Below are 21733 nucleotides of genomic sequence, written 5' to 3'. Positions count from 1 at the left end.
ACACCCCCACTAATATTTGGTGAAATGTCTCTTAGCACCTCAATCACACAACGAGGTTCTGATGTTATTCTGGCTTTGGTACAGAAGCTAAATGTTCGTTATTTATAATATTCTTGTCTGAAAGACTCACCTTGACTCCCGCAAACAATTATCTTTTCACTGCATCCGTCTGACCAACAAACCTTTCTCTAGAGGACATTTGGTTTGTCCATGTGGATATCTGAAGGTTTCAGTCCAGCTTTAAGATGTTTGGAGCACAATGAGGATGTTAAACTGGTTTCACTGGGGGCAGAGATACTGGCGTTCCAGCAGCTTCCACTCCATGCAGGCTTAAGCCTTGGCTGGTTCCTGGGTTGTCCGTGAACAATATAACCAGCCTCCTTTCTTCTGAGGGCAATAGTTGGGGTCAGATGGTTGAAACGTGGACCCAGTCAGGTGTTCCAACAGGACATTGATCCTAAACACACATCCAAACTGGATCTGGACTGGATAAGGCAGGCTGAGGCCCTCCGAAAGCTTCAACCTCAACTCTGTTGGGAAGTTTTAGCCTTCGCTTGTAAGCTGATCAGGAAGCCGACTCAACCAGTTCTGCTCAGCAGAGTGGTCAAAGGTCAGCCAGAATCATGCCAGAAACCTGCTGATGGATACAGAACGTCTGTGGTCCAGATGCAGCTTGGTAAGAAATGTTTAACCCGATGTTAAAGAGGGTGTATTAATATATTTGACTGTGTTTGTGTTGTTTTATGCAGAAGGAATATTGAAGCTGTTTGCTTCCTGTTGGATGTAGAGCATTTCCTGTGTTTGGAGATCTAGTCAGAGAACTTTAAGAATGAAGCAGTTTGGATTTTTGTTGCAGGCCCAGCGGCACATCACGGACCTGTACGAAGACCTCAGGGATGGACACAACCTCATCTCCCTGCTGGAGGTTCTCTCAGGAGAGACTCTGGTGAGTTTCCTGTGTCCCTCAGACCTGTAGACTCTCATCTTTCTGTTCCTGTGGATTTTCTGCATCATCTTGTGGAGTCTCCACATACAGATTACTGTAGCAGAGTTCTTGTCTCCATGTATGCATGTGTTGTAGATATTTTCAGTACATGCTGAGGCTGTGCACTCTTTAAAACACTAATTTCATTCCTTGCTTCCATCTTGTAACCGTTCTGCACTTCTCTGTCTTTGTTTGAGCCTTGTTTTCTTTTCCATTTCTCTAACTCCTGTTTGCTTACCCTGACTTCTCCCCCTTTGCCTCCTTGTCTCGTGATGCTCGCGCTGTAGCCAAGGGAACGCGACGTTGTGAGGAACGTACGGTTGGTGAGTGGCGCCTGGACCGCAGGCGGGGGGGTGCGGCATGCGTCACCACCCCAGGTGGCTGCTGGGTCGTGCATGTTGGCAGTCACCCTCCCTCCCCATTCATTCGCTATGCTTATGTTAACACTGTCCTCTTTTATCATTTTACCACCGAGATGATGGCAGCATCAGGAAGAGTGTTAGAGTTTTGGAGGTTAGCTCAGATGTTATTCAGAGATGTTTTATGGTTAGTCTGTGGTTTATGTCAACTTAAAGATCAAATTATGCAAATAAATCTGATCCCAGAGCTTAAAATAAGAGTAGAATAGAAAGATTTTAATAATGATACTAATTTATTGTCTCAGTGTTGGCTGGTGATGTTGCTATGTTGCACAAGTCACACAGAGGAGGAAAAGAACAATGAAAATATATAAAATAAGATATAGGATATTCAGAAATCATATAAATGTGGCGATATGAAGTTCGATAAACGTCAAATATAGAAATGAGAGAAAATAAAATAAGACATTTTCCTTTTAACTACCTCTTTTTTATGTATTTTTTATTTTTTACTCCATTGTGTTTAGAAATGAACACAAACAAAAATGAAAAGGTCAGATGATGTTTAAAGCCGACCACTTGTGTATCTGAATACTTCCTGAACCTGACCTGATGAACCTGATGTTTTGTGTTGTTGTGAATCAGAGGGTTGTGGTGTCTTCCCTTCTGACTTTGATTTATATTTAATAAAAATATAAATATGATTTAATTAAATATGATTTATATTTAAGAAAAAAGCTCATGTTTGTGCTATTGTTACTGTGGATTTTTAATTTAAAAGAAAAACTGTAATATATGTTTTGTTTTGGAACCGAATTGTGTGCAAGTTTTGTCGTGTTAGCATATTCTGCGTTAAAGAGGCGGTATTACACACCTGTACGCTGATGACGTGTTTCTTTATTTTACCAAATAACAACATGAGCTCCCGCCATCGGCTAACATGATTTATTAAAACTAGATTAATTACGTTGTATTTTACCACATCAACACTTTTTGCCTCAAGTTATTAATACATTTATTGTGAGATTATTACGATTCTCCTTCAGTTCTGCAACACTGAGTCTAAAACCTGAGATGTTTCAGTCCTTGTTCCGGGATTCACCATCCGGATTCTTCTAGAATCTGTTCATAATGATGCTGCTTCTGCTGAAATAGGGAAAACTTCTGGCCACCAGCTGATTATATATATAAAACATTCTTGTTTTTTTGAGGAAAGAGGACCTGTGATTTGAAGAATCACTGTGAATGTTTGTCATCCATCATCATGCTCTCACCTGCAGACATGTTGGCTTGATCTCTGAAGCATCTCTGGGTCATGCACAGCGGGGGTCAGATCTGATGACTGCTTTGGTTACAAACATGCAGAGTTACACCTTCTTTCACCTCTGCTGTTCAGCACCATGACTGTACCGGCACACTGCGAAGTAGATGTTAGTGTAGCTGTACATCGAAGCCCCCATTCCTCAGTCATGGAGCTTTATTTTTTGGATCTTTTAAACCGGGCATGTTCCATTGGTCCTCATGTTAGCTGTCCTCTGTTGTCTCTTTCAGCCGCGGGAAAAGGGCCGAATGCGCTTCCACAAACTGCAGAATGTCCAGATTGCTCTGGACTTTCTCAAACACAGACAGGTCTGTAGTCTCCGATTAGAGGAACATCTGCACAAACAGCTGCTTGTCTCAACTGAGTAATGCTTTCTGCACTTCTTCAGGTCAAACTGGTCAACATCAGAAATGATGACATTGCAGATGGAAACCCCAAACTGACCCTGGGCCTGATATGGACCATCATCCTTCACTTCCAGGTAAGGAAGGAGAATTATACCTAATTAGGAGACTCGTTATCAGTGGAATCAGTGCAAACACAGCTTTACAATATGCCGCTGCCCACTAAAAGGTTTATTATTATTAATGTTCAAAACTCAACGGTTTTCCTCTTCAGGCATCGTTCTTTAAATCTAAACTATGGAATACGTTTATTTTTATCTGCATATGAAGTTTTTAAGCCAACAGACCAAAACCTTTTGCTCTTACTAAGAATCTCCACTGGCCCGATAGACTCCAGTAGAATCAGGCAGCAGCTAAAGGCTGATCTTTATTTAATGTCTATGTATGTTTGCAGTTTTTAACACCAGAAACACAATCATTACACTGGTTTTGCTTTGTGTTATTAAGTTATTTTTTCAGAGAAAAATGTTTGTGTTTCTTTAAGCTTTAATATTTTGAAGTTTCTTGTGATTGCAACAACCCTGGCAGCACTGCATCCACGTTCAGCCATTCGTCAATTCGCCTTTTGCATGGAAAGCAAGACGCACTTAATCTCATGATGGAATAGATACTCCACAGAATGGCTGAAACTGATGGTAGAGGCACAGAAACCTCCCTAAAACATACTTTTCCTAGTGGGTTTCATTTGGACATGTGGGAGCACCAATTCCCAAGTCCTATGACGGACCACAACCTTTTTGTGGTTTTGTAGGAGTTTCAGCCAAACAGCAGCTCCTTATTTCCAAGCAGAAACAGGATGAAGTTGCAAGTGGCTGGTTTGGATGTTCTAACCGCTGGTTTATCCGTTTGGAGGGAAATAAGGGTGGTGATGGAGATGTTTTGATGATATAATGAGAGTGATGGTTATGTAGGGATGTGTGTGGGATCCTTTTTTCCCATTGCTGCAGTGATTCCCATGAGACAGCTGGATGGAGACGTGGCGTGACTCAAAGAGTCTGATCAAGTTTTAAAAACACTTTTCATGTTCCCATCAGCTTACATCTGCTATTTTCAGTGAAACAACCAGGAACAATGGGCAACTTCCTCTGAGCTCTCAGACTGGCTGTGTGATAATAAAAGTAATGGATCTGCTGTATAAAAGTGGATCTAAGGAGGCTTCCCTGCAAGAGTGGAGGACCTGTTTCCGTTCAGTCTGAGTCATTCTGTACCCACCAAGGCTCTGAGGTTTTCCTTTTTTCACATCCATCTCCTCCGCCCTTCCTGTTTCATAAAAATGTAATTATTAGTTCTGCTCTGACTCATCAAACCTCTGAAGAAAACCCACAAAACAACATAAACACAGTGAGCAGTGGTTACCAAACGGCTCCAGGAGGAGATTTATCAGCCCTGTAGGGAAAAATCGCCGTCGAACAGAGTTTTCCTGAGTCTCTAAAAACCTCCCAAACACCAAAACGCACAAAGTCTCAGCAGATTTTTACTGTTTGTCAAACAAACCAAACGATTTTTCTGCAACATCAGAGAAAAAAAGCAGCAGCTTGTGAGCTGATCAGTTTTAGTTGATGATAGATTTATACCAGATAAACATTCCCACTCCAAAACAGTGGGAATAAAATTCATTTTATTCTCAGAGTCCTGAAAGAACCTCAACAAGTTGTTTATTCTGCACTTTGGTTTCTGCAGTGGGAAATAAAATGTTCCTGTGGGATTTTTATTCTTCTTGTGACTCAGAGTTTTACCTCCCAGCACCAGTAAAACTTTCCTGTTTCACAGTCCAACATTCCTTACCGGCTGCCTGAGAAGACATTAGAAAGCTTTAGTTTGGAAAATAAAGCCGGCATTCTCACACTGAGGCTCTGTCTGGGGCGGCATTATCCCGAAACATTCATGCAGAGTTTTATGGATGCCATCAGCGAAAAGGGATTCTGCTCAGAACCAGTCCAAAACCCTTAAAAGCTCAATACAATAAATTATTTTAAAAAGCAGATTTGATACTTTTGACAAAACAACCGAGTTTTGAAATAATGCCCCAAAATTAGTACCTAATTATTATTATATATCATTATTATTATAAGCTCAACGATGCGTCACTATGCATAAAAAACACAACACAGACAGTATTTATCACTTTTAATTCCACTTTTAAAACTATACTTTCTTTTCAAAGCAGTTAACATTTCTTTGCAGAATTTATGAAATACAATCAGTAACATATTTACTCCATATTTCTGGTTCTAACTTGGTTAAAGAGGAAGATCTCAGAAATCCAACTGGATACATTTGGCGCTGTTGGGTTGGAGCTCCTGAGAGCCGAATCAGCTAAAAATAATCCTGTTTTATTTAAAGAAGACATGAAGAGGGATGAACTCCGTGATCAGCTACTGGGGAAAGAAATCAAGCAGGAAATGTGATGCAGATCATCGGAGAAAACGAGGTCAGACAAAAACAGTAACAGAACCACACAGAATGGATCCGTCTGCAGCCAGAACATCCATAAAACAGGTCGGAAAATAAGAGCCTCAAACTAACAGAAGCTGCACGAAAGCTTTTAGTTATACTCTGAACTGTACAACTCTCTGGAGAGAATATACGTCCTTTTATTGTCTGGGAACACCTTGTAGTACTCCAGGAGCATCTGGAGAGTGGAGGAGATATTCAGGTGTCTCCAGGACCTTTGACCTCAGCGACACCATCTCGGATAAACGAAAACAACAGATAGACGGATTTATTGTTTATGGGTTTTTATAGATGGTGGAAAAAGAATAAAAATAGGCATGGATCATGGTAATAAGTAAAAAATCAGGACTCTTTCAGCATATTGAAGGACAAAAAGGCAAAACATACGGCAACAGGAATGGGACATTTAGTCAAGACTCAATGAAAGCATGAAATAAACCTTTTTTAACTGTTTTCTACTTTGAACACAATCAGTGTGATTTTAGTCAACTTTGGTTCAAAGTGACTCAATCAATGACACGATTTTCTAGTGTTTTACTCCAAACTGGGATGGCTGAGTTGGAAGGATCTGTGCTGGTTTTATCCCTGCAGATAAACAAAACTTGTCCTCTCCATGTGGCTGACGCTGTTTGCTGCTATCGCTCTGCAGATCTCAGACATCCAGGTGAACGGTCAGTCGGACGACATGACGGCCAAAGAGAAGCTGCTGCTGTGGTCTCAGAGGATGGTGGAGGGGTACCAGGGTCTGCGCTGCGACAACTTTACCACCAGCTGGAGGGACGGGAGGCTCTTCAACGCCATCATTCACAAACATAGGTGAGACTTGGCCTGCGCAAAAACAGGAGTTCTTGTTAAAATAAAAGTTAGAATTCAGTTTGATGCACCAAGGGATTTTAAAGAACTACTTAGACACTTTTTGCTTCACAAACTTGTCTGGACTTGGATCTGGAAAGGACCGCAGGGCCTGAAATTTACACACATCTTGAAGGTCTTCTCTGTGACCTTGTGCATATTTCACATTATTATGTTTTTTTTCTTTCCAGTATTTATTGCTGTGGGTTTGGAGACAGGAATCTTATCTGGAGTTTTTTAGGATCTGACTTGTTGGGACAAAAACCGAGCTGTAAATCAGGCATGAGGATGGACTTCCATTCAGATTTAGTCATGCTATGATTATTTATTCATTTTCAACCAAGCACAGTCTACCTCTTAAGGTGGGTTAAACCCTCGATTTACGTTGTTTCAGCTCTCTTTTAATTTAGGAAATATCTTTATGGTTATTCATGCTACCACTGCACGATTTTGGAAAAAAATTGAAAGAAAGTACAGGGGTTGGACAATGAAAGTGAAACACCTGGTTTTAGACCACAATAATTTATTAGTATGCTGTAGGACCTCCTTTTGCGGCCAATAGAGCGTCAATTCATCTTGGGAATGACATATACAAGTCCTGCACAGTGGTCAGACAATGTTTGAACCATTGGATGCACATGGTCCTCTAGAATGGTTCGGTAGTCCTTGGCAGTGACGCGCCCATCTAGCACAAGTATTGGGCCAAGGGAATGCCATGATATGGCAGCCCAAACCATCACTGATCCACCTCCATGCTTCACTCTGGGCATGCAACAGTCTGGGTGGTACGCTTCTTTGGGGCTTCTCCACACCGTAACTCTCCTGGATGTGGGGAAAACAGTAAAGGTGGACTCATCAGAGAACAATACATGTTTCACATTGTCCACAACCCAAGATTTGCGCTCCTTGCACCATTGAAACCAACGTTTGGCATTGGCATGAGTGAACAAAGGTTTGGCTATAGCAACCGTGTATATTGACCCTGTGGAGCTCCTGACGGACAGTTCTGGTGGAAACAGGAGAGTTGAGGTGCACATTTAATTCTGCCGTGATTTGGGCAGCCGTGGTTTTATGTTTTTTGGATACAATCCGGGTTAGCACCCGAACATCCCTTTCAGACAGCTTCCTCTTGCGTCCACAGTTAATCCTGTTGGATGTGGTTCATCCTTCTTGGTGGTATGCTGACATTACCCTGGATACCGTGGCTCTTGATACATCACAAAGACTTGCTGTCTTGGTCACAGATGCGCCAGCAAGATGTGCACCAACAATTTGTCCTCTTTTGAACTCTGGTATGTCACCCATAATGTTGTGTGCATTTCAATATTTTGAGCAAAACTGTGCTCTTACCCTGCTAATTGAACCTTCACACTCTGCTCTTACTGGTGCAATGTGCAATCAATGAAGACTGGCTACCAGGCTGGTCCAATTTAGCCATGAAACCTCCCACACTAAAATGACAGGTGTTTCAGTTTCATTGTCCAACACCTGTAGTTTATGTGAAAAAGAAGAATTAGTTAAAAAGCTTCACAATCTCCAGCATAATTCCAGGGATTGGAGGACTGAAGCCACATTGTCTTCATGGTTTGATTTCTCATGCAGTTTTCATGCATTCCCACAGAATGTTCAGCTAAGAGTGACGCTGTGGGTCCTGCATATTCCACGGAAAAGGAGGGAATCACCATAGTAACCAGTGATTTCTGTCACTCTGCTGATTCCTATCTTCTTATTCCTAATGGATTAAAACAGGAAGCTGATGCTAGTTGGATTTTCGGGCAGGAGCTGCATCAGGACACTGCATCAGTCAAGGTGTCTGAAGAAGCTTTAAATGTTTTTACAGCTGGTAAACGTCCACCAAACATCTCTGTTTTAGGAGAAGAAATGTAGCTGTCCCCATTGAGGGCTTCATGACAGCTTTCATACTCTGAAGAGTTTAAAACCTTCAAGTTGCATTTTGATTTTGGTTGTTCTGTGTGTTTACACAGAAACAGGTCCAACAGAACCGCACACTAAGCAAAACAGCAGATAAAAGTTGTGCAGGAAAGGCTGACGTTTTGCTCTGACAGCATGGGTGTACCATGCTAATTAAACCAAGGTTCCCCTGCAGGTATGCTCTCTGATACGCTACAGCTCTGAAAGAGGTTCACTCTGGGTGGAGGACAAGAAGGATGTGCAGCAGAAGGCAGAGCAGGAGCATTAAGACATTTTAAAGATTCACTTTTTCCTTTTAACAAAACAACAAGAAGTTTCCGAGATGTTGAGGCTGAGGACAAGGTTCCAACCTAAGAGGCGCCTGCACGTTATTGATGTTCATCTGAATTAGTCACTCATGCTTATAATGCAATAAAGTGAATAAATTCATGTTTGTTGGTCAGATGCCACCTGAAGAATAAATTAGCCCCAGAGAATTTGACAAAACATTTTAGATTTTACCTTCTTCTGCTTAATGCCAGGATTATTTGATGTTCAAATCTAAAGGGTTAAATGACTTTGGGAGGTTTCTGGCGTTTTTCAGCCATACCACATTTGAAACTGTCAACCCAGTGTGACACCTCCTCTGGATCTCTGCAGGCCCAGTCTGATTGACCTGAATCAGGTGTACCGGCAGACAAATCAAGAGAACCTGGAGCAGGCCTTCAACGTGGCAGAAAGAGAGCTGGGTGTCACCAGACTGCTAGATCCAGAAGGTGAGCAGAATCGGAACATTTGGTTTTGACACATTTCAGTGTATTATAATATTGTTCTTAAATATTTTATTGGCAATATAGTTTTAATAATGAACCAGTTAATCTCCTCAGATTCCCAGACTGAGCTGCAGTTCTTATGGTTTCCCTTCATGTTTCTGTGCAGATGTGGATGTTCCCCATCCAGATGAGAAGTCCATCATCACATACGTCTCCTCACTGTACGACGCCATGCCGAGGGTACCGAACGTCCAGGACGGGATTAAAGCCAACGTGAGTTCTGATCCTGTTTGGACTGAGTTATAAAGAAACCTCTAGGTACCATTAGATGATCCAGCCCAGCGCTGACAGGGTGCTGATGGTACCGCTAGATTCTAATGTTATCAGTTATTGTTGGTGGGGTTAGTTAACAGTAGTTAGTAGAACTATTCAGATGTAAAGCTCAGTGGTGTTAATGGTTATGAGCATTTATAAAATATTCACATTTATCACAAAGATATTTTGGCCTAAAGATATTTTTCAACCTGTAACCATAGCGACACACTGTAAGTAAACGGTTAATGGACTGGATTTATAAAGAACTCGTCATACTGACCACTCGCAAACACGGCCACATTCATAGACCGATACACAGGTCTCAGGGCAGGTCTCAAGTGCCTTGCCCAGGGGCACATCAACTCTTTGCCAGAGGATGCTTCAAATAAACCCACAACTTTTTGAATTGCAGGATCACTGCTCTTCCTTATTTGACTTCATATGCTTTGTCTGTAACCCAAAAATACCCCGTAGGTACCTTGCTAGTACCTTAAGTATTCCAGAGATGCCTTACAAGTCTCCCATAAGGACCCTGCAAATATCTTAGATGTTCCTTCTTTGTATTACTTCTATGTATCCAACAGATACCCTGTAGGTACTTCATAAACACCCTCTAGATATACGGTATCTTAGAGATACCTCATAGCTACCCCATAAGTACCTTGTGGGTACTTAAGAAATACTTCACCTGTACTTTTTATGTACCTATAGGTATCACATAATTACTTTGTTAGTGCCCATTTAAATACCGAATAGGTACCCCATAAGGACCCTTGTGGTATCCCAGAGGTACCTCCTGGGAACTCCATAAGAACTCTCTTCTAAGTATCTTGGAGATACCCTGTATGTAGTCTATAAAAACCTTGTAGGAACTTAAAAAGTACCACATAGGTACTCTTTTAGTACCCATAGGTATCCCATAATTATTCTGTTGGCACCCCATAAATAACTCATGGGTACCCTATAAGACTGTATGAAGCCAGGTAGCACCCTGCAGGTTCCCCATAATAGCGCCCCCTGTAGGAATCACACTGAGCAGTATTATGTTCTGCAGTCAGACCCCAGAAGTGTCAGGAAATCTCCGCAGAAACTGAATCTCCTGAATCTGAACATCTGTCAGACAGCAGGAGTGTCAGGGGGGTAAAAACTCGGCAGGAGATCAACGGCATCTAACAGAGGAACATTTCCAGCAAGGACCTGATCCAGAATTATGTTGCCAAGTTCTCAGCCAACAGCTCTCTGGGGATCTTCTGCTTTTATGTCTGATAAACTGTCTTTTCTTTGATTTAACTAATAAAAATGGGACAATTTTTGTCTTCTCTGTCATGTTAGTAACAACGTTTCTGCAGATTTTAGCTCCATGTTGTATGAGGAGCCCATGACCATCAAAGCTGCAGATTTACAGAATAACCAGATCTTTGCATCAGTTCAGATCTCTTCATCTTGGACCCGTCTGCTTTTCAGGAGCTGGAGCTGCGCTGGCAGGAGTATTACGAGGTGGTCACCATGCTGCTGCAGTGGATCAGACACCACATCCTCGTCTTCGAGGAGAGGAAGTTCCCCAACAGCTATGAGGAGGTCGAGGTGGATGGATCTTCACTCTTCAGCTTAAAAACAAAGATGCAGGCTCTGCAGAGGAGCCTGATGATGAACTTACATATCTGTTCTCTCATCCTCAGGTTCTGTGGCGTCAGTTCCTGAAGTTCAAGGAAACTGAGCTTCCAGCAAAAGAGGCGGACAAGAACCGCTCCAAACACATCTTCAAGTCATTTGAAGTGAGTTTTCCCAGCAGCTCTCTGACGGAGCCAACTGGGACCCAGATTCATGCTCTTTCTCTTTGCAGGGTGCGGTCCAGGCTGGGCAGGTCAAGGTGCCTCCTGGTTATCATCCGTTTGACGTGGAGAAGGAGTGGGGTCGGCTGCACGTCGCCATCCTGGAGCGAGAGCGCCTCCTCAGGACGGAGTTCGAGAGGTAATGGGGCCACAGGCTGAAGCTCATCACATGCTCTCTGTTACCAAAGCAAACCATTAAAAACCTCACAGTGTTCCAGTTTGACCATGACTCATCTCCTGATGATGGAGATCACACAGATCAAACGCTGATTGTTTTGTTGGGTAGGAAGTAGAAAATCAAAATAAAGGAAACACATGATAACCGTCTCATTGCCATGGAGACAACACTCATATGCTCCCTCATAAATATATTGCTGATCACATGGCAGTCAGGGCGTAGCTTCCAGTCGCATTGCTTCTGCTCCTCACAAAATTCAGATGCCATTTATGTTCACATCATGGCTTTCTTACATCAGGGGTATCACTATGTGTTCCAGAGGAGGACGCAGTGAGTGCTGCCTGGTTTTTCTCTCATTTATACCTGATGCATGTTGACCTCTGACCTCTTCTTCTCATTGCAGGTTGGAGCGACTTCAGAGGATCGTCAGTAAGGTCCAGATGGAGTCGGGGGTGTGTGAGGAGCAGCTCAACCAGGTGGAGACGCTGCTACAGATGGTGAGGCACAAACAGGAACTTCAGCATCTCAGTCTTCCTTTAAAAGGGAGCTTGACCTTCAAATGTGACCTTCAAATGAGATTCATTCTTTCTGCAGAAACCTCTGCTACTGTAATGCCTCGTTTGTGCTCCAGGGGGCAGCAGAAAATATCTTGAGAAAGTTAAATTTGGTTATTGATCTCTGAGTACAAAATCAGAGGCGCAAAACCCCCTAAATTCATTTTTTGTAAATTTGATACTTAAAATAAAATTGAAAATGCATACATAAAATAAATGTACAGTCCATAAACATGCATGTTAGTATAATCAGTCGCTCCAAACTGCCTGAGGTTTGAGCGTGGGTCTTCTTCCTGTTTTCCTGCAGGATGTAAGGATGATGAGCTCCGGGAAACCTGCTCAGCACATAGCTGAGGTGGAGGCAGACCTGGAGAAAGCAGAGGGAATGATCCGCTTCCTCTTCAATGACGTTCAGTTGTTAAAAGATGGGCGTCACCTGCAGGCCGAACAGATGTATCGCAGGTACATAACTATACTATTTAACACCAATATTTAGGACGATTTATTGCACTGAAGGCTGCAATACTTCATTTTGGGTTGCTCCTCCACCGCAGTGCCACAGGAAGAAGCTGGCTGATGTTTTTAGATGATTAGATGGAGAATTTGGAGATAAATTGATCCTACAAATGGTTAGTCTGATCATTTGAGCTATACCATTTATCTTATTTCTGTTTGTTTTAGAGTATATCGTCTCCATGAGAGGCTTGTAAACATCCGCAGTGAGTATAACCTGCGGCTCAAGTCAGGTGTGACCACCGCTCAGATCCCCATGACCCAGGTCCACACGGCACAGGAGGACTGCACCCTGGAGCAGTCCTCCTCCAGGGTGCATCCCGAGCTAGATGAGGTCACCCTGCGCTATGTCCATGACCTGCTGGGCTGGGTGGAGGAGAACCAGCGGCGGGTGGACGAGGGCGAGTGGGGCTCCGACCTGCCAAACGTGGAGACGCAGCTGGGCAGTCACCGAGGCCTACACCAGTCTGTGGAGGAGTTTCGCTCCAAGATCAAGAGGGCGAAGGCCGATGAGGTGCAATCGACAGAAAATATTTGAACTGAAAGAACGTATGATTTATTAATGAGTGGGATTCCTAATAACACCGTTTCTGATGTTCTCCAGAGCCAGATTTCTCCTGCGAGTAAGGCTGCGTACCGTGAATATGTAGGAAAACTGGAGCTGCAGTACGGAAAGCTGCTGGTGAGTAACAGAACAAACACTTCCTGTCAAACTGTCAAGGAGAAATATGGATTCTGTGCATCAGAGTTTTGACTGATTTCTTCTCTGCTGTGTTTGATCATCTTTCTCTCTGCAGAAAGCCTCAAAAGCTCGTCTGCGCTACCTTGTGGAGCTGCACGCCTTTGTCAGTGCAGCGACCAAAGAGCTCATGTGGCTGAACGAGAAAGAGGAGGAGGAGGTCAACTACGACTGGAGTGAACGAAACACCAACATGGCCTCCAAGAAAGAATGCTACTCGGTGCAGTAAAACATTCAGTCTCTCTATGGCTGCAGAACCTTCTGCTCCTTTCTGCAGGGATGTGAACCGAACTGTTGCTCCTGTGCTGCAGGGTTTGATGAGAGAACTGGAGCTCCGGGAGAAGAAGGTCAATGGTGTTCAGGCCACAGGAGACAAGCTGCTTAGAGATGGACACCCTGCCAGACAGACAATCGAGGTGAGACCCTCTGCAGTCCACAGACAAAACCTCCTGTTTTAGAAATTTTACCACAAACATGGATTTTACCTCCTCAGGCGTTCACTGCAGCATTGCAGACTCAGTGGAGTTGGCTCCTTCAGCTGTGCTGCTGCATCGAAACCCACCTGAAGGAAAACACTGCCTACTTCCAGGTGCCTTTACTCACATAGAGCTAAAACCTGAGGTTAAGCAGCCAAATCGTCTCCTTCAGGTCTGAACCCGTTTTTTCTTTGTGCAGTTTTTCGCCGATGTGAAGGAGGCTGAGGAGAAGATGAAAAAGATGCAGGAGGTGATGAAGAGGAAGTACACATGTGACCGTTCGATCACAGTAACACGGCTGGAGGACCTCCTGCAGGACGCTGCTGTGAGTTCATCAGATTCATGCTGTGCAGTAATGTTATTAAACTGGTTACCTTTTAAAATCCTTGGAAATGAAAGAAAACACATCTCCTGTTAGCATTTCTGCCATATGTGGGTTCTTCATGTCTTCATGACTTGTTATATTTTAAGTTCCTCGTCACAGATGTTGGTTCCATGTTTTAGTTTTCAGCTGAGGCTAGGAACAGGCAAGAAACGTTTTATTCTCATAAAAATGAAGATGATCCAAATGATCATCAGCGCCAGCAGGCAGGTATTATAGTGATAATGACTCAGTGGAAAGTGGACCTGGAGATGTGTTTCAATCCCTCTCTCACAAACTGGTTCTGCAGTTTCTTTAACTGGATCCAAGGCGTACTGGTTCTGTGTTGCTTTGTGGAGCAGTATATCCCAGGTAAAGTCTTAAATCCGTACTTTTGTTCCAGGAAGAGAAAGAGCAGTTAGCCGAGTTCAAAACTCACCTGGAAGGTCTGAAGCGCCGAGCAAAGATGGTGGTCCAGCTGAAGCCGCGAAACCCTGCGAGTGCCATTAAGGGGAAGCTGCCCATCCAGGCTGTCTGTGATTTTAAGCAGATGGAGGTAAACAGGATGTCTGAGTCTTGGATGGAACATGCAGCTGGATGTTGTGATGATCTATGTTCTGGTCCTGCTGCAGATCACGGTCCACAGAGGAGATGAGTGCGCTCTGCTCGACAACTCGCAGCCGTTTAAGTGGAGAGTTCTGAACGATCAAGGCAGCGAGTCGTCTGTGCCGTCCATCTGCTTCCTGGTGTCACCCACCAATAAGGACGCAGTGAACAGCGTTGCCGGGTAAGATTACCTGGAAGAGATGACGCCCGAGTGAAGATAAACTGGAGCAAGGGCCACTTAGGCACCTGATTTAGATACACATTTAAAAAAACAGCTGGGAGGCCTTTTCAAAAAAGAACCAAATTACAATCTTCTTAAACTGGAAACATAAGGTACAACACAAAGTATTCATCTTTTATCAACCATTCCTTTTATTTCATTTCATCATAAATCTGACCTGAGTGTAGAAACAGCTCCAGAATTACAGTTTCTACTTTTTCTGGAGTCACTTGATTTAAGATCTCCGGTCAACCCGAGGGACACCATCTCTGTGGGACGAGGCATGAACTGTTCTTCCATCCCATCCAGAGAGAACCAGCATTCAGCCAAACCCAGTCTAACCTCCAGCTCATCTCCCTCAGGCTGGACGGGAACCTCCAGAGGCTGCAGACCATGTGGCAGATGATGTTTGTGGACCTGAAGAGCATGTTATCCTGGCAGTACCTGATGAGAGACATTCACATCATCAACTCCTGGAACATCACCATGGTAACAACACAACACCACATCAGGCACAGACAGAGAACATTACTGGAAGCATTTACTCCAGAACCTCCACCTCTGGTTCCTACACAGTCTGGAAAACGGTGCAGTTTCACCAGTTTCCTAATCTGGATCAAGATTATAAGCAAATCAAATGAAACAGGAAAACATTTGTGTTTCTGGACGTTTTGGGATATGTCGTTAAATTGTTATCACAGCAAAACATCCTCAAGATCTCATTAATACAGTAATGCGAGTTAAACAAGTCTTAAGACCCTAAAAGCCAAGCCAGCGTTTTTTTATAAAGCTCTTTAAAAACAAGAGGCACCAAACAGAATGGGTGATTCAAATAAATGAATAAAACATTCAAATTTATAACAAATAAATGATTAAAAGTAGAAATAAATGCAAATAAAATTAGCAACAAGAAAATGAAAATATAATGGAGAGCTTATACCGGGTTGAAAGCCAAGCAGAAGAGGCGTGTCTTCAGAGAAAATGTAAAAATGGCCGCTTACGATCCTCTCTGAGCTTCCTTTGTGTCCTCAGTACCTCCAGCAACAGCGAGGGGCGTAGCCATTTAAAGACTTAAAAACAGACGAACTCTGTATACACAGATGACAGATAAATCATAAAATAGTGCTGGTTTTGTCCAGGAAACTCTGGTAAATGAGATTTTAAATCCTAATGAGGCTCTCCTGGTTAATAAAGGACTAAGAATTGATAATAAAATGAAGCTGTGGTCATAATATACTATATATATATATATATATATATAGTATATATGAATGAGACTATGAACCTTATCAGGACAAAAACAAGCGTGGGATCTATTCTTCAGAGAACTAGACTTTATCTCAACAAAATGAACTCAATCTTTTTACCACAAACCAGAAAACTGTGTGATAATAAGAATGATCTTGGGTTAATGAGACTTTGAAGCTCAGAATAAAACCAGTTTCAGATCTTCTTATTTGAACAAAATGTCACCATTAGCTCCTGAAGAACGAGCTCCCAGCCTGGTTATCTCGAGATAACACCATGAAGGTCCATCCGTCTCCCTGACGTCTCTCAGCTCTAAAGATGGACCTGATGTTGTCTCATGGTTCCTTCATTACATTAGAGCTGCAGCTGAAATAACTGAGAGGCCAGAGCTTAGACAGCTTTATGTTCCTCAGGTTAATGAGCAGGTTAGTTACTGTAACTGGACCGGACTGCAGATACTGAACCCGGTAAAAAAAATCACATCATCAGATGTTCAGGGGTTTGCTGTTAAAAGCCATTTGTCAGAAAGAACCCAGTTTGCATCCCTTACTGGTTCTCCACCCTCCTCTTTAATTAGTTTTATGTCTTTGTCCAGTTTAAGACTCTGAGGGTGGAGGAGTACCGGCTGGCTCTGAGGAACTTAGAGCAGCACTACCAGGACTTCTTGAGGGACAGTCAGGACTCCCAGATGTTCGGGGCAGAGGACCGAATGCAGGTGGAGTCCAACTATAACCGAGCCAACCATCACTACCAGACCATGGTCAGCTCTGCAGAGCAAGGTTGGTACTGTTTGGATCGAGCCGATCATCTTCCATCACAGCCTGGATCATTTTTATATTTTTTTATTATTTCTGTTGATCAGAACATTTTGACACGACGGTTCTCTGTGACTGAAATTATTGTTGGGTTCCTGTTGCAGGCTTCGTGCCGCCCAGAGCAGGTAAGGTAGCGGGTGTGGAGCGGGAGCTTTTGATTGGCTGAGCAGCCCAGGAAGTGCTCTGTTGGCTGTTGTTGCATCGAATCACTGATATTAATAATCCTCACTGATTTTATTCATCCTAACATCACTGATCATCGTGATCATGACTCTATGCATGTTTTACAGCAGCTGATTCTCATCTATGAATGAATAACTCTTTTAACTGAAAGATAAACACTTCTGAAATTCTGTTAACATGTCATTAATCATGTGTAATGAATGTGTAGATTTAATGTGTGGAGCAGATGATAGATGCTTTAATATGGTATGCATGGAAATCTTCTTTTAATCTCATCTGCAGACAGTAGGTAGACTCATTCCTACAAAATGGTGGGAAATGTATTGGTTTCAATTATATTTGCTATTTCAAAGTAGTGACTAATCCTGATTTGTTCCAAAGTCAGTCTCAAAGAAATGCTTCAGTTTCGCAACAGCAAAGATTGGAAGCAATCTGCATATTTTCCCATTTAAGGAATAAGGAAGATGCCAAGAAGAAGCCTGAGCTGGACAGCCATGATCTGTGATCCCTCAGGTGGTTCTGTATCCAGAACCGTCATCCATCACCAGCTGGTAGAAACTCATGGAGCACGGATTACTTTGTCCAGCTCTACAATCCAGAGTTACATTCACTGACTTTACTGAGCAGAGAAGAAGCCTGATGTTAACCTCAGAGGAGGAGTCTGCTTTTCTGGGCTGGACACAAGGAGAACATGGATCAGACGGATCAGTTCTCCAAATGTTAGGTGGAAAAGGATCCTCCAGCCTGCAGCCAGGCTCTGTGATGGTAGAAGGTTGTATCATGGTATGGACCTGGATCATTTCCTCTTCTATGATGCAGCAATGATGCAGAACATCTGCTGCCATCAGGACCACATCTTCTCCAGGGACGTCCATCATTTTTTACCAAGATGATGCAAAAACACATTCCAAAGGCCTGGCTGAGGAAGAGGACAGTAGAGCTGGTTGGACTGGTCTGTTCCCAGTGTTGGAGACGACCCTGAACTGTTGGACAGCTTGAGCTCTTGATAGCTTAGTTTCCTCAATGCAGGAACGGCTTGAAGTGAAGAAGAAATTTCACAAAGTGGGAGAAACTTGTTCCAGAATGTTTCTACAGCCTAAAATACAGAAACCGATAAATATGATCAAATAGAATAAAGTTGATGAGACTCTTCTGAGCGTTCCAGAATTACTTTTAAACTCGCTGTGATCTTCCTAATCGTCGCCTCTTTGGTTCAGATGTTTTTGTAGATCTCATGAACATTATTATGTTTTGTCCAACCAGGAGAACAAGACGAGTCTGTGTGTAAGACTTACCTGACGAAGATCAAAGACCTCCGTTTGAGGCTGGAAGGTTGCGAGAACCGAACGGTGACGCGTCTTCGGCAGCCGGTAGACAAGGAACCTCTGAAGGCCTGCGCCATGAAGACCGCGGAGCAGATGGTAACAGAACAACTGACCGGCCCAAAGACTACATGATGAAATCTTTTCTGACCGTCCTGTTTCTGTGTCTCTGTGACAGAAAGTCCAGTCAGAGCTGGAGGGCTTGAAGAAGGACTTGAGCTCCATCGCTGAGAAGACTGAGGAGGTCCTGGCGTCTCCTCAGCAGTCCAGCTCTGCTCCGATGCTGCGCTCCGAGCTGGACATCACCCTGAAGAAGATGGAGCTTGTCTACGGACTCTCCAACGTCTACCTGGACAAGTTAGTGCTTTTTTAAACCAGAACTTCACTAACGACAGAACCCGATTGCCAGCAAAGACAAACTTTAGCTGCTGACTTTGACCAATCAATGTCCAGGCGGCCGATCAGGGATTGGCCGGTCTGAGATTCTTAGAGTAACAATACTCAAACATTTAATTAATTTAATTAAAACAAAAAACAAACATTTAAACAGCTGCAAACTTTCTACAATATAACTACAGTTATAATAATGCCAGTCAGTCATTTTCTATCGCTTCTTCCATAGTGGGTCGTGGGGGAGCTGGTGCCTATCTCCAGCAGTCTATGGGCGAGAGGCGGGTTACTATATATACTATATATACTATATATATATATATATATAATGCCATTTAACATTAATTTAAAACATTAATATATTGTCAGTTTTTCAAACAACCGTCAAAATTAGTTTGTGCTTATTAACCTTTTAGAACCTCATACCAAAAATTATAATCAGAATTTTGTTTTTTAATAAATGAATGATATAAAACTGTTGTGTCATCATAACTTTTAAATTAGGTATTTATTATCATGCAATGATCTTATTTCCCAACCAAAAGAGTCAATTAAGCAATATTTCTTCCCATATATTTTCAATTTTTACTCAAATATGGCAGATATATTCAGCAATATCTTTATTTTACAATAAATGTTGAAATAAATGATCAGTGCTCTCCTTGCTTTCATCTGGAGGCGTGATGGGACTTCCTCTTTTGATGATTTATAATGTTTTCACATTTCTCATAAATTGAGCCAAAAGCAGAACAGGCTAGAAACATTCGGCCTATTTCAGCCAGCTGGTCAGAAGTGTGCAGTAACAGGTGGGGGAGGGGCAGCTCTGAGTTACTCTTTGCTCCAAACAGCTGAGACTGTCTCCAACATCTCATCAAAAGAACTTTGGTCTACCTCGGTACTGGCCACCGACCCAGGCTTACTGCTGAGCTGTAAACTTGTTTTTCAGGCTGAAGACCATCGACGTTGTGATCAGGAACACTGAAGAGGCTGAGGACTCACTGAAGAACTACGAGACTCGACTGCAGGATGTCAGTAAAGTTCCTGCTAATGAGAAGGAGGTGGAGGATCAGCGCAGCCAGCTGAAGGTAGCTGTCGGATCAGTCAGGGATACCGTCTGTTCCTGCTTTCAGGTGACGGCTTCCCTCTTTTCCCTGAACAGGCGACGCGTGGAGAAGCTGAGTCAGACCAGGCCATCTTCGACCGGCTGCAGGACGAGCTCCGTAGAGCGACGGCCATCAGCGACAAGATGACCAGGATCCACAGCGAGCGCGATACCGAGGTGGATCACTACCGGCAGCTGGTCAGCGGCCTCCTGGAACGCTGGCAAGCCATGTTCACTCAGATGGACCTCCGGCTGCGGGAGCTCGACCTCCTTGGACGCAGGATGAGAAGCTACAGGGAGAGTTACGAGTCGCTGATCCGCTGGCTGGGAGAGGCCCGGCAGAGGCAGGAGAAGATCCAATCTGTGCCCATAGGAGACGGGAAGGCACTCGGGGATCAGCTGGCAGAGGAGAAGGTAGAGAGCTTAATGAACTGATGGTCTCTGATGTGCTGTGAAGACCCAGTGAAGCTGATCTTCAGTCTGTTTGTTGGTTCTTACAGAAACTCTTGGAGGAAATTGAGAAAAACAAAACGGAAGTTGAAAGTTGTCAGAAAAATGCGAAAGCTTACATCGATTCTGTCAAGGTAACCACAGACATCTGCAGGTTTCCACCAAAACTGAAGTTAGTTTCAGGCTCTCACATGTTGGGACTTTGTGTTCTGAAGGATTACGAGCTCCTCGTCTTGACCTACAGAGCTCTCCAGGATCCCATGGCTTCTCCTCTGAAGAAACCCAGAATGGAGTGTGCATCAGATAACATCATCCAGGAGGTTTGTATTCGCTCCACCGTCCACACCAGGGATGGATGGATGGATGGATGGATGGATGGATGGATGGATGGATGGGTCAGGTGGATGGATGGATGGATGGGTCGGGTGGATGGATGGATGGACGGATGGGTCAGGTGGATGGATGGATGGATGGGTCGGGTGGATGGATGGATGGATGGATGGATGGGTCAGGTGGATGGATGGATGGGTCGGGTGGATGGATGGATGGATGGGTCGGGTGGATGGATGGATGGATGGGTCGGGTGAATGGATGGATGGATGGATGGATGGATGGATGGGTCAGGTGGATGGATGGATGGATGGATGGATGGACGGATGGATGGATGGATGGGTCAGGTGGATGGATGGATGGGTCAGGTGGATGGATGGATGGATGGGTCGGGTGGATGGATGGATGGATGGGTCGGGTGGATGGATGGATGGATGGATGGATGGATGGATGGGTCAGGTGGATGGATGGATGGATGGATGGATGGACGGATGGATGGATGGATGGGTCGGATGGATGGATGGATGGGTCGGATGGATGGATGGATGGGTCGGGTGGATGGATGGATGGATGGATGGATGGGTCAGGTGGATGGATGGATGGATGGATGGATGGATGGATGGGTCAGGTGGATGGATGGATGGATGGGTCAGGTGGATGGATGGATGGATGGGTCAGGTGGATGGATGGATGGATGGGTCAGGTGGATGGATGGATGGATGGATGGATGGACGGACGGATGGATGGATGGATGGATGGATGGATGGGTCGGATGGATGGATGGATGGATGGATGGATGGATGGATGGATGGATGGATGGGTCAGGTGGATGGATGGATGGATGGATGGATGGATGGGTCGGGTGGATGGATGGATGGATGGATGGATGGGTCAGGTGGATGGATGGATGGATGGGTCGGGTGGATGGATGGATGGATGGATGGATGGATGGATGGGTCAGGTGGATGGATGGATGGATGGATGGACGGACGGATGGATGGATGGATGGATGGATGGGTCGGATGGATGGATGGATGGAC

General features: G+C 43.9%; 1 protein-coding gene across 6 annotated transcripts in view; it reads left to right on the top strand.

Annotated features, from left to right (window-relative positions):
• The window catches only part of pleca (plectin a), a 130564-nt gene that overhangs the window by 83511 nt on the left and 25320 nt on the right, over positions 1–21733 (top strand). For 3 of the 6 annotated variants that reach the window (XM_047384037.1, XM_047384033.1, XM_047384035.1), the window contains exons 3-30: positions 857–946; positions 2896–2973; positions 3054–3146; positions 6173–6339; positions 8947–9062; positions 9226–9332; positions 10839–10958; positions 11054–11149; positions 11218–11345; positions 11788–11881; positions 12246–12400; positions 12620–12965; positions 13056–13133; positions 13249–13410; positions 13502–13606; positions 13684–13779; positions 13866–13991; positions 14431–14583; positions 14660–14814; positions 15216–15342; positions 16697–16880; positions 17021–17041; positions 18363–18520; positions 18600–18778; positions 19758–19896; positions 19971–20327; positions 20414–20497; positions 20579–20683. In XM_047384037.1, coding sequence (XP_047239993.1) covers positions 857–946; positions 2896–2973; positions 3054–3146; positions 6173–6339; positions 8947–9062; positions 9226–9332; positions 10839–10958; positions 11054–11149; positions 11218–11345; positions 11788–11881; positions 12246–12400; positions 12620–12965; positions 13056–13133; positions 13249–13410; positions 13502–13606; positions 13684–13779; positions 13866–13991; positions 14431–14583; positions 14660–14814; positions 15216–15342; positions 16697–16880; positions 17021–17041; positions 18363–18520; positions 18600–18778; positions 19758–19896; positions 19971–20327; positions 20414–20497; positions 20579–20683 — 3819 coding nt within the window. The remainder of the gene's footprint in view (positions 1–856; positions 947–2895; positions 2974–3053; positions 3147–6172; positions 6340–8946; positions 9063–9225; positions 9333–10838; positions 10959–11053; positions 11150–11217; positions 11346–11787; positions 11882–12245; positions 12401–12619; positions 12966–13055; positions 13134–13248; positions 13411–13501; positions 13607–13683; positions 13780–13865; positions 13992–14430; positions 14584–14659; positions 14815–15215; positions 15343–16696; positions 16881–17020; positions 17042–18362; positions 18521–18599; positions 18779–19757; positions 19897–19970; positions 20328–20413; positions 20498–20578; positions 20684–21733) is intronic. The other 3 variants (XM_047384031.1, XM_047384034.1, XM_047384036.1) reach the window with 1 other exon arrangement.

This window comes from Girardinichthys multiradiatus, chromosome 13 (assembly GCF_021462225.1).
Source record: "Girardinichthys multiradiatus isolate DD_20200921_A chromosome 13, DD_fGirMul_XY1, whole genome shotgun sequence".
NCBI classification, from domain to species: domain Eukaryota; kingdom Metazoa; phylum Chordata; class Actinopteri; order Cyprinodontiformes; family Goodeidae; genus Girardinichthys; species Girardinichthys multiradiatus.
The sequence above is the reverse complement of the archived record's forward strand: the minus strand, read 5'-3'. Positions and strand labels throughout refer to the sequence as shown.